The following is a 13427-nucleotide window of genomic DNA, read 5'->3' as shown; positions in this document are numbered from 1 at the left end:
ATCTGCCAGTCAAAAGGTTGGTGGTTTCATTTTCATCAGTCAAAATGTCAGGAGTCTTTGGAATGAACTGTGAGCCCTATTTTGACCGTGGTGGTGCATTTAATAGCATGTTTGTGTTTGAATATGGAATAGTGATATAAATGCAGTCCATTTACCATTCACTACCACACAGTCAGATACTTTGTCTGGGGAGATGAGGCATCAATGACCACAAAAAAGTTAAAAAAAATACTCTTCCACACTGAACACATCACATCTCTAGTCCACATTCCACAACAGCAAGTTGACTGGGAATGTCCTAAACATCTCAACACAAATAAAAAAAGGACATATGGTGCTTTCTCACAATCAAGCTGGTGGGTGAAGACTTTAAACATGCCGACGCTAGTGTGCATGACAGTGGATTTGAGACATTTGATTATAAGAAGAATAAATTATTTAGAAAAAAAAAATCTAAATTTATATAGTTGTTAAGTATAGTTATAGTTAGGAACAGGGCATTGACAATACAGCCTCTAAATAAGCATTACCTGTCTTTAATCTAAATACCGTCCGAAGGACGCCGACTTTCAGCAAACTGTTATTGGTGAGTAAATGAACGTATTTTATGCCAGAAATAAGGTCCAGGTTTAAAAAAAAAAACAAAAAAACAACTTCCTTTAAAGGAACCCCGGCTACCAAGACGTTATTGTCAATACTATGTTTGTATAAAATTGGACAAAATATTTTCACTCGTAGGCCGCCATTGTTGTTTACGTCGCAATCCTGTCTGGATAGTGGCGTCATAGCGTTGCACCGGGCTCGGTCCAATTCATTTTACCCTACGGTGCAAAACCATGTCATCCGTGCCACTTTTCCAAGTTGAACCTGAGAGAGTAGTCAGTTTCCTTCGTGGCCGTGCCCAATGGTTCGCCATCAGAGGCTACATCTGCAGGAGTTTAGCGTCTCCTGCCAATGGTGTTTCTTCAAGTGGACTTCACTCATTTCGAGAGGGTGTTTTGACTGTTTATGTAAAAGAAATTGTAGGCAGTGTAGGGAGTGGATAGTGTAGTGGTAAGATTGCCACCTTTCGTGTAGGTGACCTGGGCATGAAAGGTACTACCTCCAGTAGGGGTCCTTAGGCAAGACCCCCTTACCCTTCCTGTAAGTCGCTTTGGATAAAAGCGTCTGCAAAATGCATAATGTAATGCAATGTAATGTAGGCATGGAATTTGGCTTTAGTCTCCGTTTATAACCGGCAGCACCTGGGAGCTCTTTCATCAGCTTAGTAAAAATGCTAAATGCATCAAATGTATCTGGAAAGTAGTGGCGAGAACACAGGTGTAGATTTATTTGGAAGTTGTACACGTCCAAAAGCAATTTCCCACTCCTTTCTTCTCTTCTTGCCACTCGCCTTGGATTGAAAATTACACCCAAAAGCACCACAATGTTGTATTATTGTGGTTTTCTCGCTCCTTAAAGAGCGGCTTGGCTCAGGGCTCAAAGCAACGGATTAACGTCATCAACCCAGCATTGCGTTGGTAAAACAATGGCTGCGCCCGAAGTGAGAATACGCGTTGTAAATTGGGATTTTTAAAGAAATAACAATTCTTCATGAACACATTCTAGTATAAGGCAAACATTAAAGCATAAATATGTCTATTAGTCCTCACAGTCGGGGTTCCCTTTAAAACATTTAGTTCCTGCATACTGTTGTTGTCATGTAATGTGCACCATACTTCCATGGAATGCCTATGTTGAGGGCTGGTGTGTGTGTGTGTGTGTGTGTGTGTGTGTGTGTGTGTGTGTGTGTGTCTCTCACCGCTGTGGACAGCCTTGAGGCCAGGGTCATCTCCAGGTTTCCCTTTAGGCCCAGGAGAGCAGGTACCAAAATGAAGATCTCTGTGATGTAAGAAAATGCTTCCCAGTGCTGCATACACAGAAGAAGTATTTTTTAAACACATCCCATTTACCCCACTGTCAACCTCATTTGGCATTCAAATTCCAATACTACCTTATAAATTAGATAAAGGGGTTAAAAGACCTGTCCATCACTCATAAAGTGCTCTCATAAAGGATGATGTAGCTGAGTGAATAAAAGCTTCAACCTCATAGAATTGTAAAGAGATTACCTGTCAATAACATGTTGATGGCTGACTGAAGCAAAATAATTCTAATCTTCATAGTTGGTCTATAATTAAGCAAACAGATACACAAGAGCCCTATATAAACCTGTTTACTGAGTTACAAATCAACTGTCAACACTCCTCTGCTGAATAGTTTCGGTCATGGCGCCTCTGCCAGCCAGATGTCGAAGCTGTTGACTTTTGAGTTCCTGTCCACATTGCCAACAGGGAGAGTTCACCTGTGTTATCTGATCACGCTGTATGTGACATCATTGGCCGAGTTGTAACCAAGCTAATAAAAAACAATGTCTCAATCCATTCATGGCAATCTCTGAACATTTCAACCACATCTATGTCTGCTAAACTTCAACTTTCTAAATGTTTGTCTGCTGATTTGTATTCTATTTTGTTATTAATCAGTAACAACAGCCTATCTTTAATGATAATGTACACTGATTTCCAAAAATTATTTTACTGCAATTATTATCATTCTCTACATTATTACTGCTATATGTATATCATGACTGTAATTTTATTATAATTTCATACAGAGTACATTATTATTAATATTATTATTACTACTACTAAATTGGGGATTATTGAAATTGAATTGACTTGCACTTGTGAATGGATTTGTACTGCGAGACCTCATTAATGCATGTGATACAATTAGATTGGATTAGATTGTACTTTATTTATCCCACAACGGGGAAATTCACTTGTCACAGCAGCAACAACAGACATGAACAAGAAATTTAAAAAGAGAAAAAGCAAGTACTAAAAAGTAAAGTGACCAAAAAGTAAAGTGAATATTGATAATTTGATTACATGTCATTGGGAAAACAGAGTCAAAATAGGCTGGTTAAGGTCATATTAATGCGAGAGATTCACACCAGCGTTGACATCTTTAGATCCTTTCAAATGCCCCAGTGATCATCATCCGTTTGGTCAAATCTCACAGCACGTTTCAATTAGGTTGCAGCACATTAACATGTGGGAAAAGAAAATACTTTTTTTCCCACAATCTATCATGCCAAACAACGCAACTGAACTCAAAATAAAAAGCTTTCTTGGTCTGCACATCATCGCTGTAGTGTGTACATCATCAATTCGACTACCTTCGTCAACGCCAAAACGAGGCTGGAACTCGGCTCACAGGACGCAGCGGGGGGTAAGTCAATGTTCATAAATGATGTTGCTAATATGGGATGTCATACAGCTTCATGTCAAAAGAGGCAAACTATCCCTTTAAATGCAACTTGTGATAGGAATGACACCAAGGTGGGAACTAGAGCAAGCTACAAGCTAAGCACAGAAATTGTGGTGATGGTTGTTTAATGTTTACCATCTTACACTGCCTGAGCTGCTTGGACACTTTGACCTACATAGAGGTTATTAAAACAAATATAAAAGAGAGATTAAACAGACAGACAAGGCAAAGAGAAATACAGGACAGACAGGCAACACAGGACAGGACAGGACCGACAAGTTAGATGTCACTCCTCCTTGTAAACCTGTGGTTTGACGTCTGTGAATGTTTTAATAGCTAGGTGGGGTAGACTCTGTGATGCTAACATTTTCCTACATTCCATTAAGTAGAACCGTGGCCACAGCAGGAGGATCAGGATCATGGAAGGTAGGCAAGCAGTCCTAATGAGGTTTTGGGAGCGTGGCAGCAGGAGGGGAAGCTTCGGTGAAGTGTGCAAGACTGGCCCTCTGCATCCCGGATGCAACCCCTGATTTGTCATGGTTTCGGATTGGCTAGTAAACTTTCCCATATTACTAGAAATGAGTGCTGCCCCATCCAAAGTGGAATGGATCCTGTCCACATCTGACCAGGTTTTCATCGAATTTACGGATAATCTATGTAGCCCACATTATCTGTCGGACACCAAATAGAGAGCGAGCTGCGGAACAATGGCTAAGCATGTTCTTATTGGTCATATTTGACAGGGGTCCAGAGAAAGCCCAAACACTGTATAAGCTTAGATACATGCAGTGTCATATTTGCAATGGCAAGGAACAAATGGAAAACAATTTACAGATTTATTTACTCGAACACTGGCAATAAATGCCCTGGAACACTTGCTGTTATGTTTTGCACCTTGTGTCACCTACTGATCTTCTGGGTTTCTACTAGGGGTCCAGGTGGAAAATCTCCACAAGAATTTCCGATCAAATGCTGTTGGATATTTGCGTTTACGTGTCACTTGTCCGGAACGACTCTAAAACATGCCCTTACTGCAGCGCATTTGAGAAAACAACTTTAATTCAAATCTTAAACTTCTTCCAGAGCTATCAAATGCGATTCTGACTACTCATTCCATACAAGAAACGGCATTTTACTGGTAGAAAGTCTATCCCTGTCATGCCCAAGAACCTATACAAGCTCCGTCTGAGATGCAGAAAAGCTACTGTGCATTCTCTGCACATTCAAGATTTCTCAAAAATGAATAAATAAGCAGCAGCAAGAGAGCAAAATCAAAGAAGAAGAAGATTGCAAGCAAGCAAAAGGATACCGTGGCTGATTTCAAATATTATAAATTTTTATAAAACCAGCTTTCCTGGGTTGAGCTGGCGTACCTCTCTGCCCCCTTCCCCGTCTACCAACTGTCAATTAAAGGCCACTAGTGCCCCAAAAAACTGCTTTTCAGTTGTTTTTGCACACAACATGCATTTTCGTCCCACTGGACAAAGTTCATTTTTTCTTTTCAAATCAACCGCTTTTCAGAAATGTTATTTGGAGACGCACGCAAAGTGCGTTCAGCCACCTAGCGACAGCCGCACCTGTTACGGTGTTTACTGCTGGGTCTGCACGTCGGTCTGCACAGTTTACACAGCCCGTAGTGATACGAAGGGAGAGAGAAATAGCACCAAGCGATTGTGAGGTCTGACTTTTTCCTGCACAACGATTTTGTGATGCAAATGTATTACTCTTTTGAACGCATATTGTTTTGAGAAGCAAGACGCTTTATTTTCGGGACCCCAGCCAACTAGCCGGACTACCTTCATCAACGCCAAAACTCGGCTGGAACTCGGCTCACAGGACGCAGCAGGGGGTAAGTCAATGTTCATAAATGATATTGTTAATATGGGATGTCATACAGCTTCATGTCAAAAGAGGCGAACTATCCCTTTAATAATGCAAGCAAACCCTTTCAATGAGTACTAACATTTTGACTATTAAAGGGGCACTAGGTTAGCCTGGAAAACCAGCGCCAACTGCTGGACGGCAAAATGTTTTGCCTGCGGTTGGGTCTGGCCTCGATCCACTTGTCATTTTGAAAATACTGCCCTGAATCTGGCAGATGGCGACTAAACCAATCACAACGCAGAGATGTGTTTTGAATCAACGCGGGCGGGCCAGAGGGTTCTTGTGCGGGGTTTTGAGGGAGTGACGACAGAGCAGTGCGACGTTGGGCAGTGGAAGCGAACATAGACAAGCGAAAGCACAACAAGAAAGATGGCGGCGGCAATGGAACAGTGCTCGTTTGATTCAGCCTTGGCACACAGTCATTATAACGAACAGCCTTGCCACTCTGTATTAAGCCCCATTGTACCGGCTTTTTGGCTGCAGTTCCACCAGAATTCCACTGGGAGCGTCGGTGGAGACCAGAATGAATGGGGCCCTATGGAGCTAGATGCTACAAATGGTCAGTTTCACCTAAGTCTCCTCAAGAGCGCTCAGATTTGAATGTAGTTTCTGAGAGCTCAACATGGGTTTCAAGTAAAAAATCTACTGAACGAGTACATATATCGCTTTGATTTCTTACAGGTTGGCTTCTTGTTGTCCACAACGCGCTAGCATTGTGCTAATGACAGCTGGTCGACCCGCTATGTATGACGTCATATACACTTCAAATCCTTTTTTTAAGCAAATGAGTGGCTCTAAAAATCTAAAACTCAGCCATGGGTATTTTCTAAACACCCTTTTTCGACAAACAACATTCGAATTACTAGAGAAAAAATTATATCTTGAGATAAGGGCACAAAAGGGCGTATAGCTCCATAGGACTCCATTCATTCTGGTCTCCAAAATTGGGCGCCCCACGTGGAAGAGGGTGGAACTGCAACCAAAATCGCCTCGTTGGAAACCGGAAATGCACCGTGAGTGGCGTATCTGTCCTATTATAGAATCTGTGCTTGGCATCAGTTTTGGAAGAGTCCCCTCCCACCAAAGCTTTCTGTCGCGCTTACTATGTCACAGTCAGTTGGCTGATTGGTCAGAGCGTTGGCCTATAGGCACAGACACGGTTTGAAAGACAACGGGTTGTGCTCATCAACAATGTTCCGTTGTATCCATTGATCAGTGCCAGACTAAATTAGACATCCAATCCATTTAGGCTGGTTTATCAGGCTAGCACTAGGTAGCATTTTCACCTAAAATTATAGCCTTCAGGAGTTTACCAAAGGTTAAACAAGTCAATAGTAAGCGAATGAAGCCTGTCTCGCTCCCAACAGGGGTCTGTATGCTGAAAATCCCATATGTAACTTCGGCAGGAGCGACCCGCTTCTGAAGTGTTGTGATGCGCGAGAAGAGTCGTTTGTGTTTACGGCACTTAGCTAGGTACTGTATGCTAGCTGTAGCTGTAGCTATGTGTTCGCTTGTGTTGAAGAGCCAACACCAAGCGTTTCATATTCTGCCTTTCACAGACTGAATATGAAACGTTCGATGTTGGCACTTCCCATCTTTGTGAAATTTCTCCAAGCGTGATCTTGTTCATCTACCTTAGTGATCTGCGTTTTAGATCGCAAAGAGTCAGGTGGTGATGGTGCTCTAATTCCTCCTGAGTTCGAGACGTAGCCTAGCTTCAGAAATACATGGACTGACCTGATTAGAATAAGAATAGCGTTTTGATCCGAACAAGAATTGTTATCTACAAATGAAAATTGATTAATTTGTGATTGTAATCGGAATAGTGTAGAGCTAGTCTGCGTTTATTGCGGCGTGTATGTTGGTAGTGCTTGCGCGCATCTGTCTAAGATGTAACTTTTGTAAGTGTCTGCAAATACAAAGGAATCACTCCACGAATACACCATGATGAGGGAAGAATCCCATTCAAGATCAGCAACAGTCCATCCATACATCTATCCATCCATTATCTGCCGCTTGTCCGGGGGTCGGGTCGCGGGGGCAGCAGCCTGAGCAGAGCTGTCCCCGGTGGCCACCTCCTCCAGCAACAGTATTATAGCATATTATCTTGAGTTCTCTCTACAGAAAATCTCTGATTATAGTATCTTACGTGGGCAGTCTACACTTTTGAATCAGATGACCTAACTGCACTGACTAAATAACACAACGAACGGCAGCATTCACCACGATGTTTAGTTAGTGGGTGTGTATAATACAAAGGTGGGCATCTTTACGACAGTGTAGAATTTCAGGTTGACCAATAGAGATCGCTACACTGCCGCTAAACTACCTTGTATCCCTTTAAGAATAGTCACACTTAAAATTTGAATCTGGAAAATATTTTTGAGATTCAAAACGACTGACACATGAATGAAATACATATTAGCCTCAAGTAACCCTTCATCTTAACTTCACCAGGGGTATACTTTGTTAGGTGATGACTACACGGTCTGACACGTCACCTAACTAACAAAATACTGTGTTGACAGAACAATGACCACTGAGTGGTCACTGAGACTCAAAATGTAATAAGAATGCTTAAAGGCTTTAAGGCTTCTCCGGTTGCTGAATAATGGTTGTGTTGTAGCTGAGCTTACCTGCACAATGTCCAACACCATTCCAGCTGAAACAGTTCCAAAGCCAGCGAGAAGGAAAGGCAACAAAATCTGCAACGCCATGGCGAGCGGGGACTCCTTGGGCATATTCAGCACATCCAATCCCAGCCTTTCCTCCTCATCTTCTTCCTCCTCTTCATTTGCCTCCTCGCCAGAGAGTCTCCTCTCGGGCAGCATGGGCTCCGTCTCAGAGTAGCCTCCATCTCCGCAGTCGGACAAAGTCACAGAGGACCGAGAGGCCCGGTCAACGATCCGTCGGCCATCTATATGAGATGTGTCCTGTCTGTAGCCGTTCTGTAGCGAGCAAGCCTCAGGTTTAGCTCCGAGATCCGCCATGGCCAATCGCTCGTCCTGTAGTTTTGTGTAGCCAGTAGGGACCATAGTTTGGAAAACCGAGGCAGTGCGCGCTGAGGACACAGGTTTCAGGGAGAAAGCACTCCACCCGCCACCTGCCCCGTTCATACGCACGGTCAGGTTAGAGCCAAGGGACTCTCCTAAAGCTCCTCCAAAGTTCTCGATGCTCATGATGGGATCTAGGACTGCAGTGTCTCATTTCTTGGCATCCAATCGGAGGGCAGTCTCAAAAATAGTACAGTCAAAGTAGCTGTGTTGCAACATCCATGCTCACGCTGGCTTCAGGTGTGCATCACTGGAGGGAAAATAAACAATTAAAGTGATTAGATGAGAAAAAGGGGAAAAAAACAACAAAAAAACAGTGACGATACATTTTTTTTCTCTGCATTTGTCTTAAGTAATGCAGCAGTTTTCCACACTGAAGTCAAACTAAGAAGATAAACAGAACCCACTAACTTTTTAAAAATGTATTCTCACACCAACTTCTAATCACTTTGGGGACTAACAAAAACTACTGTACATCCAGAATTTTCAGTATATTAAAATGCATATTTCTCTGAACTTGAAGAGGACTAACGAAGACAGATCAAAAAGCACATTTCGACACACAGTATTGTTTTCGTTTGTTCACTATTTACCTAAAATCAGTTACAGCGTTAGTGAGATTATGTTTTTGTCCAGCTTTGCACTTCATCATTCGTTCGGGCCTTTAACAACTCCCATCAGTCTCAATTAATCACATTATGGTAGCGATTCTGTTGAATATCTACTATCACCGGAGAAAATAGTAACTGATTTATTCACAGAGCAAAAAAAACAAAAACAAACGCTGGCTTCTTGTTTATCGCGTTAGCTAAGCAACACGGTGATGTTAGCTAGCCGTATCGGAATCAAAACAGTAAGAAGCAGGTAAGCTGCCAGCTTGCTTAACATTGTGCGTAAACCAGAAGAAAACTAGCTAAAATTGGTGGTTAAATAGAATAAAAAAACTGAATACTTATTAAAGTCCTCAGTTTTTTATTTTCCACCTCTTTTCCCCAAGTTACCTTTAGGCTACGGAGGAATTTCAACCGGGAGTAGAGATGCAAGTCTTCCTTGACAGGCAGCGAACGAGCTCCGCGTCAGAGCAAAGAGTGCCAACAAAGATCGTCAAAAGAGAAGTGATGAATGACTCGTGGACGAAAAAGTTTTTTTTTCTCCAAATAACAACATTACGTTAAGACATGTGCAGTAGTGTATAAATAGTTCCCACAAGTTTTTGATAATTCCTGTTTGAATTGATAACATTTTTGATTGAATTATGACGCATACATTTCTAATGTTGATTTAGTAACAAAGGTAAACAAACATTTCACTTTCAAGAGGCGTTGATTAAGTAACCATGTAACAGTATTTTTTTTTTATTGAATATCAAAAAGCGATTGTGAGTGAAACCTCTTACTAACCCTATTAACACTTAATATTCTTTCTGGACATAACAAGAAGTGCCACTCAAATGCAGAGAGCAAACTCAAAATACGGCTACTGTAAGTTGTTTTTCAAACCAATGAACTGGTTTGAAGTGTAAGAAAAAACAATTCATTTAACACGTAATTTTTTAAAAAAGGCCTAAAAACTCACCTTTTTAGAAAAGCCTTTAGTTTGCCTGAATTATCTTAATACTATTTTACTGTTTTTTTTGCTAGTTTTAAAATGTAGCACTCTGAGGTCATTAAATTGATGTAAAGTGCTTTATAAATAAAATATATTATTATTATTATTATTATTATTATTATTATCATTTTTAATTGATTCTAGCAACAGTTTAGTCACGTGTGTGTGTATTTACAGCCAGATGTAGTAACTGATCTTGTGAGCTTCTCCCACACAGTAGAGGGCAGTGTATAAACCATAAACGCCTTCAGTCATGTCTTGAACTTTGAACCGGATGTTGATCTCATCATACGCATGTTGGGGTAAATCAAGTTGTGCCTTTCTCAAAATGGAATTAGATACGAAGAAAACGAGTTCACAGGCTCTACTTTCATGTGGCAGTGGCGGAGGTTTGAATGTTTTTTGTTTTTTTTGTTAAATATCAAAGTGTTCGGAGAGTTTGAACGATAACGAACTGTAGTTTAACCTTGTTGCACCAAAAAGCTAGCTAACTTAGTTGTCAACATATAAGTTTCGAGACCAACGAAACTTATTAATAAAAACCTTTTTTTTTTTAACTTGTTGTTTGAAAGAAAAAAAAAAGTATTTTACAATTAAGATATTTTAAATACAGCTGTGACTATGTGAGTCGACGCTGTTCAAATTTGCCATGCTCTTTCTCTAATTTGCTTCTCCGTTATTGCTGTGTACTCTGGCGTCTCAGTGTTTGCATTTTGTTTTATTTCCTTAAAATGAATTACTGCAGTTTGCATTTATTCATTGAGGTAGTACTGTGGCTTATTTCCAGTGATGTTTCCAAAACATTGTTCATGAGAGGAGTCTAGTCTTAGTAACAAAGTCCAGGATCTCTATCAAACAAATCTGTGTCGTTTTGATTGATTTATTTATGCTCTATCTGTTTTTATACTCTGATCACTTTGTTGCTTTCAGCTCAACTCTTTTAACACATGTTTATACATGAAATCATACCTTTAAATTTCAATTAGTTTTCATAGGACTTGCTTTTACAAAGTGTTAACTTGTTTGCTGTGTTACTAGATCTCAGTGAGAAGCTTCTTCTCAAACCAAAGGCTGGCAGATCCCTGCAAACAGAGAGGGTTCCGAGAAGCAGCGGTGAGAACTCGGATCCCACCTCGTTACTAGCTTAAGCCATATGTTTACTTTTAGGAAGACCAAGAACGAGTAGCATTTCAAACCAAATGTCTATGTTTTTGTTTGATTTGTCTGTACATCAGTGCTGGAGCGGCTGCAGAACTTCCTGCCTCAGATGGCGGAGGCCAATGAAAAATTGAAGCAGCAAATAGACGAGGCTCCCGCTGGACGCTTTGACATAGAGTGCGTGGAGGAAGCTGAAAGGGTCATAGAGATGGTGAGTGTCACTCTATTAAGGAAAACACAAATCCAGGTATTGTATTAAAGGCACGAAAAAAAAAAGGGGCAAATGTAACTCAGGATCTAAAGCTGTTATTCACCGGGTTGACGATCAGTGGTTCAATGTTTGGTTTCACTAGTTCACATATGGAATTGTCCTTGGTGATGTTACAGAACTCTCACACTTTTGATTTCTTTTGGGGGTGGGGGGCGTGTCACACCTTTCTTCCATTATGCTGGGTGTCTTTGACACTTACCATAGTGACGTAGACTGTAGAAGCGGTTTCAGCTTGGCGACCTAATGAAAACCCATGCCAAGTGTGTGTCACATTTTTAAGTCATTTTAACACCTGAGATTTTAAGTGTGAATCTGTCTGAAACATATATATATATATAAACAAAACAGTAGATGGATGGGTGGACGAAGCCTTGTAAAGAAATTTTCTTTTGTACCGAAAATGAAGCTTTGGGTTCTTCACTGAGCAAGAGCTGTGGCATCTGATGGCAGCCTGGAAGTACAGCAGCTGTTTCATAATTTCATCATTTGAGCACTATCTCAGAAACATCGTTTCAGTCCAAAATGTGTGCATTAAAAATCATTTACAGCTGCATATGTTCATAAACAGATTTTAAGTCATACACAAGCTTCAGCGATGTGGCTTCTGTCTGATTTTGCTTAGCTGTAAAAGCAAATATTAAACAAAAATATAAAGTAGTGTAATAGCTGGATTCGATCTTTTCCGCAAAGTGAGAGAAAAAACATCATTCCCAAAGCCAACCAGCATAGTTTTTGAGAGCAGAGAAAAAAAAAGGATGGCAGAAAGCATCAGGTTAGTGGTTGTGGTGGTTGCTAGTTATCACCTAAAGTTGGCCTTGTAAATGTCGTATTTGCGTTACTACACTGTAGTTAAAAACACAACCCAGACGGTACAAAATCAGGGTCTGAAAACTAGATGACTAAAATGATTTTAATTATTTTTCTCTGGAAAGATTTAAATTTCATGACATTTTGCATATTCTCTGAGGATTGTTGGGAAAAATACTTTATTTTTTACCCCCACAGTTAAGCATACTACATATGTAAAGTGTGCAAAAAATGTAGCTGACTTTTACTCGGAAAACTACTTTCATTCGATTACAGGAACATTTCTTAGTAGCTCTTCCACCTAAGGTAATAGATCAGAACGTATCCATTCAAGGTGGCTAAAATGTTTGCCCTGTACTGTACAGTTTAGCATTTTACAGCAGTCCTTTTAGTTGTTTTTGACTTTATTTTATTGTAGGGTTTGCCTGAGTTGTGTGATTTCTTCCTCGTGTCCCCCAGGATGTTGCACTGGTGGAACTTGATGGGTCAGACAGCAGTTCTGAGGATGATGAGGAGACATCAGACTCTGAGACTGATAACAGCGGGGTCACTGAGGAGACCCTCAAACTACCTGGACGCAAAGGCAAAACGAAGAAAGCCAACATCCAGGTTCTGGAACAGCAGAGGGAGTAGACGATTCAGCCAGACGGACTTGGTTGAGTTTCTTCTCAACGTGAGGTGGTATTTGAAAAACTACCTCACAGAATTTTTTGTCATTATCCTTGATGGGCACAAAAGACAGTGAGCAGAAAGCTCTTTTGTGGAGACTTACAGACTTTTCTTATTCCTTTGAGAAAAATGTTAAATACGTGTTTTTTGTTCGTACACGCAAAGGAGCAAGAACAGATGCTATCACCTCATTTCTGGAGCGTGTGACCTCTCTGTGTACTTGTTTGGATGCAAAAAAATTTGGATCGGATTGTTTTTGTCAGCTGTTTTCATGTGCTCGTGTATGTTCTTGTATGATTTTTTTTTTTTTTTTTTGCAACAAACCATCTTTGCTTCATGAGTCGGAATTAGAAAAAGAAAGATGGGAAAACAAATCCAGCTACATCTCAGTTTATTCATTCTGGTTAACTTAATGCTAAATGAATTGCTTCATGCTTAAGTGTGAGTCTGTCAAAAATAATCCTGTTAACTCCTTGTGTCAAATAATAAATCATGCAGACTTTTTTTTTTAAATAAAAATGGCATTTGATACCCAACACTGATATTGCTGCAAGAAGACAGGTTTATTGAGGGTACATATCTTTCCATTTCAGTAGAGAATGAAAGAGACAATACTTGCTTCATAGCCCTTGCTGCCTTTTCACAAAACTAATTTCACAGAT

General features: G+C 40.5%; 2 protein-coding genes across 2 annotated transcripts in view; one reads left to right on the top strand and one right to left on the bottom strand.

The window, feature by feature from the left end:
* The window catches only part of slc41a2b (solute carrier family 41 member 2b), a 32894-nt gene extending 23555 nt beyond the window's left edge, over nt 1-9339 (bottom strand). The window contains exons 1-3 of the mRNA XM_075471961.1: nt 9254-9339; nt 7836-8502; nt 1802-1909 (exon numbers count right to left, since the gene is read on the bottom strand). Coding sequence (XP_075328076.1) covers nt 1802-1909; nt 7836-8378 — 651 coding nt within the window. The 5' untranslated portion in view covers nt 8379-8502; nt 9254-9339. The remainder of the gene's footprint in view (nt 1-1801; nt 1910-7835; nt 8503-9253) is intronic.
* Nucleotides 9340-10071: 732 nt separating this feature from the next.
* Nucleotides 10072-13307, top strand: nopchap1 (NOP protein chaperone 1). Its single transcript, XM_075471960.1, has 4 exons — nt 10072-10249; nt 10899-10973; nt 11096-11229; nt 12556-13307. The coding sequence occupies exons 1-4, from the start codon at nt 10135-10137 to the stop codon at nt 12727-12729; spliced, it is 498 nt and encodes a 165-aa protein (XP_075328075.1). The 5' UTR covers nt 10072-10134; the 3' UTR covers nt 12730-13307.
* The last annotated feature ends 120 nt before the right edge of the window (nt 13308-13427 follow it).

This window comes from Odontesthes bonariensis, chromosome 8 (genome assembly GCF_027942865.1).
Source record: "Odontesthes bonariensis isolate fOdoBon6 chromosome 8, fOdoBon6.hap1, whole genome shotgun sequence".
NCBI classification, from domain to species: domain Eukaryota; kingdom Metazoa; phylum Chordata; class Actinopteri; order Atheriniformes; family Atherinopsidae; genus Odontesthes; species Odontesthes bonariensis.
This window is presented reverse-complemented; position numbering and strand designations above follow the sequence as displayed.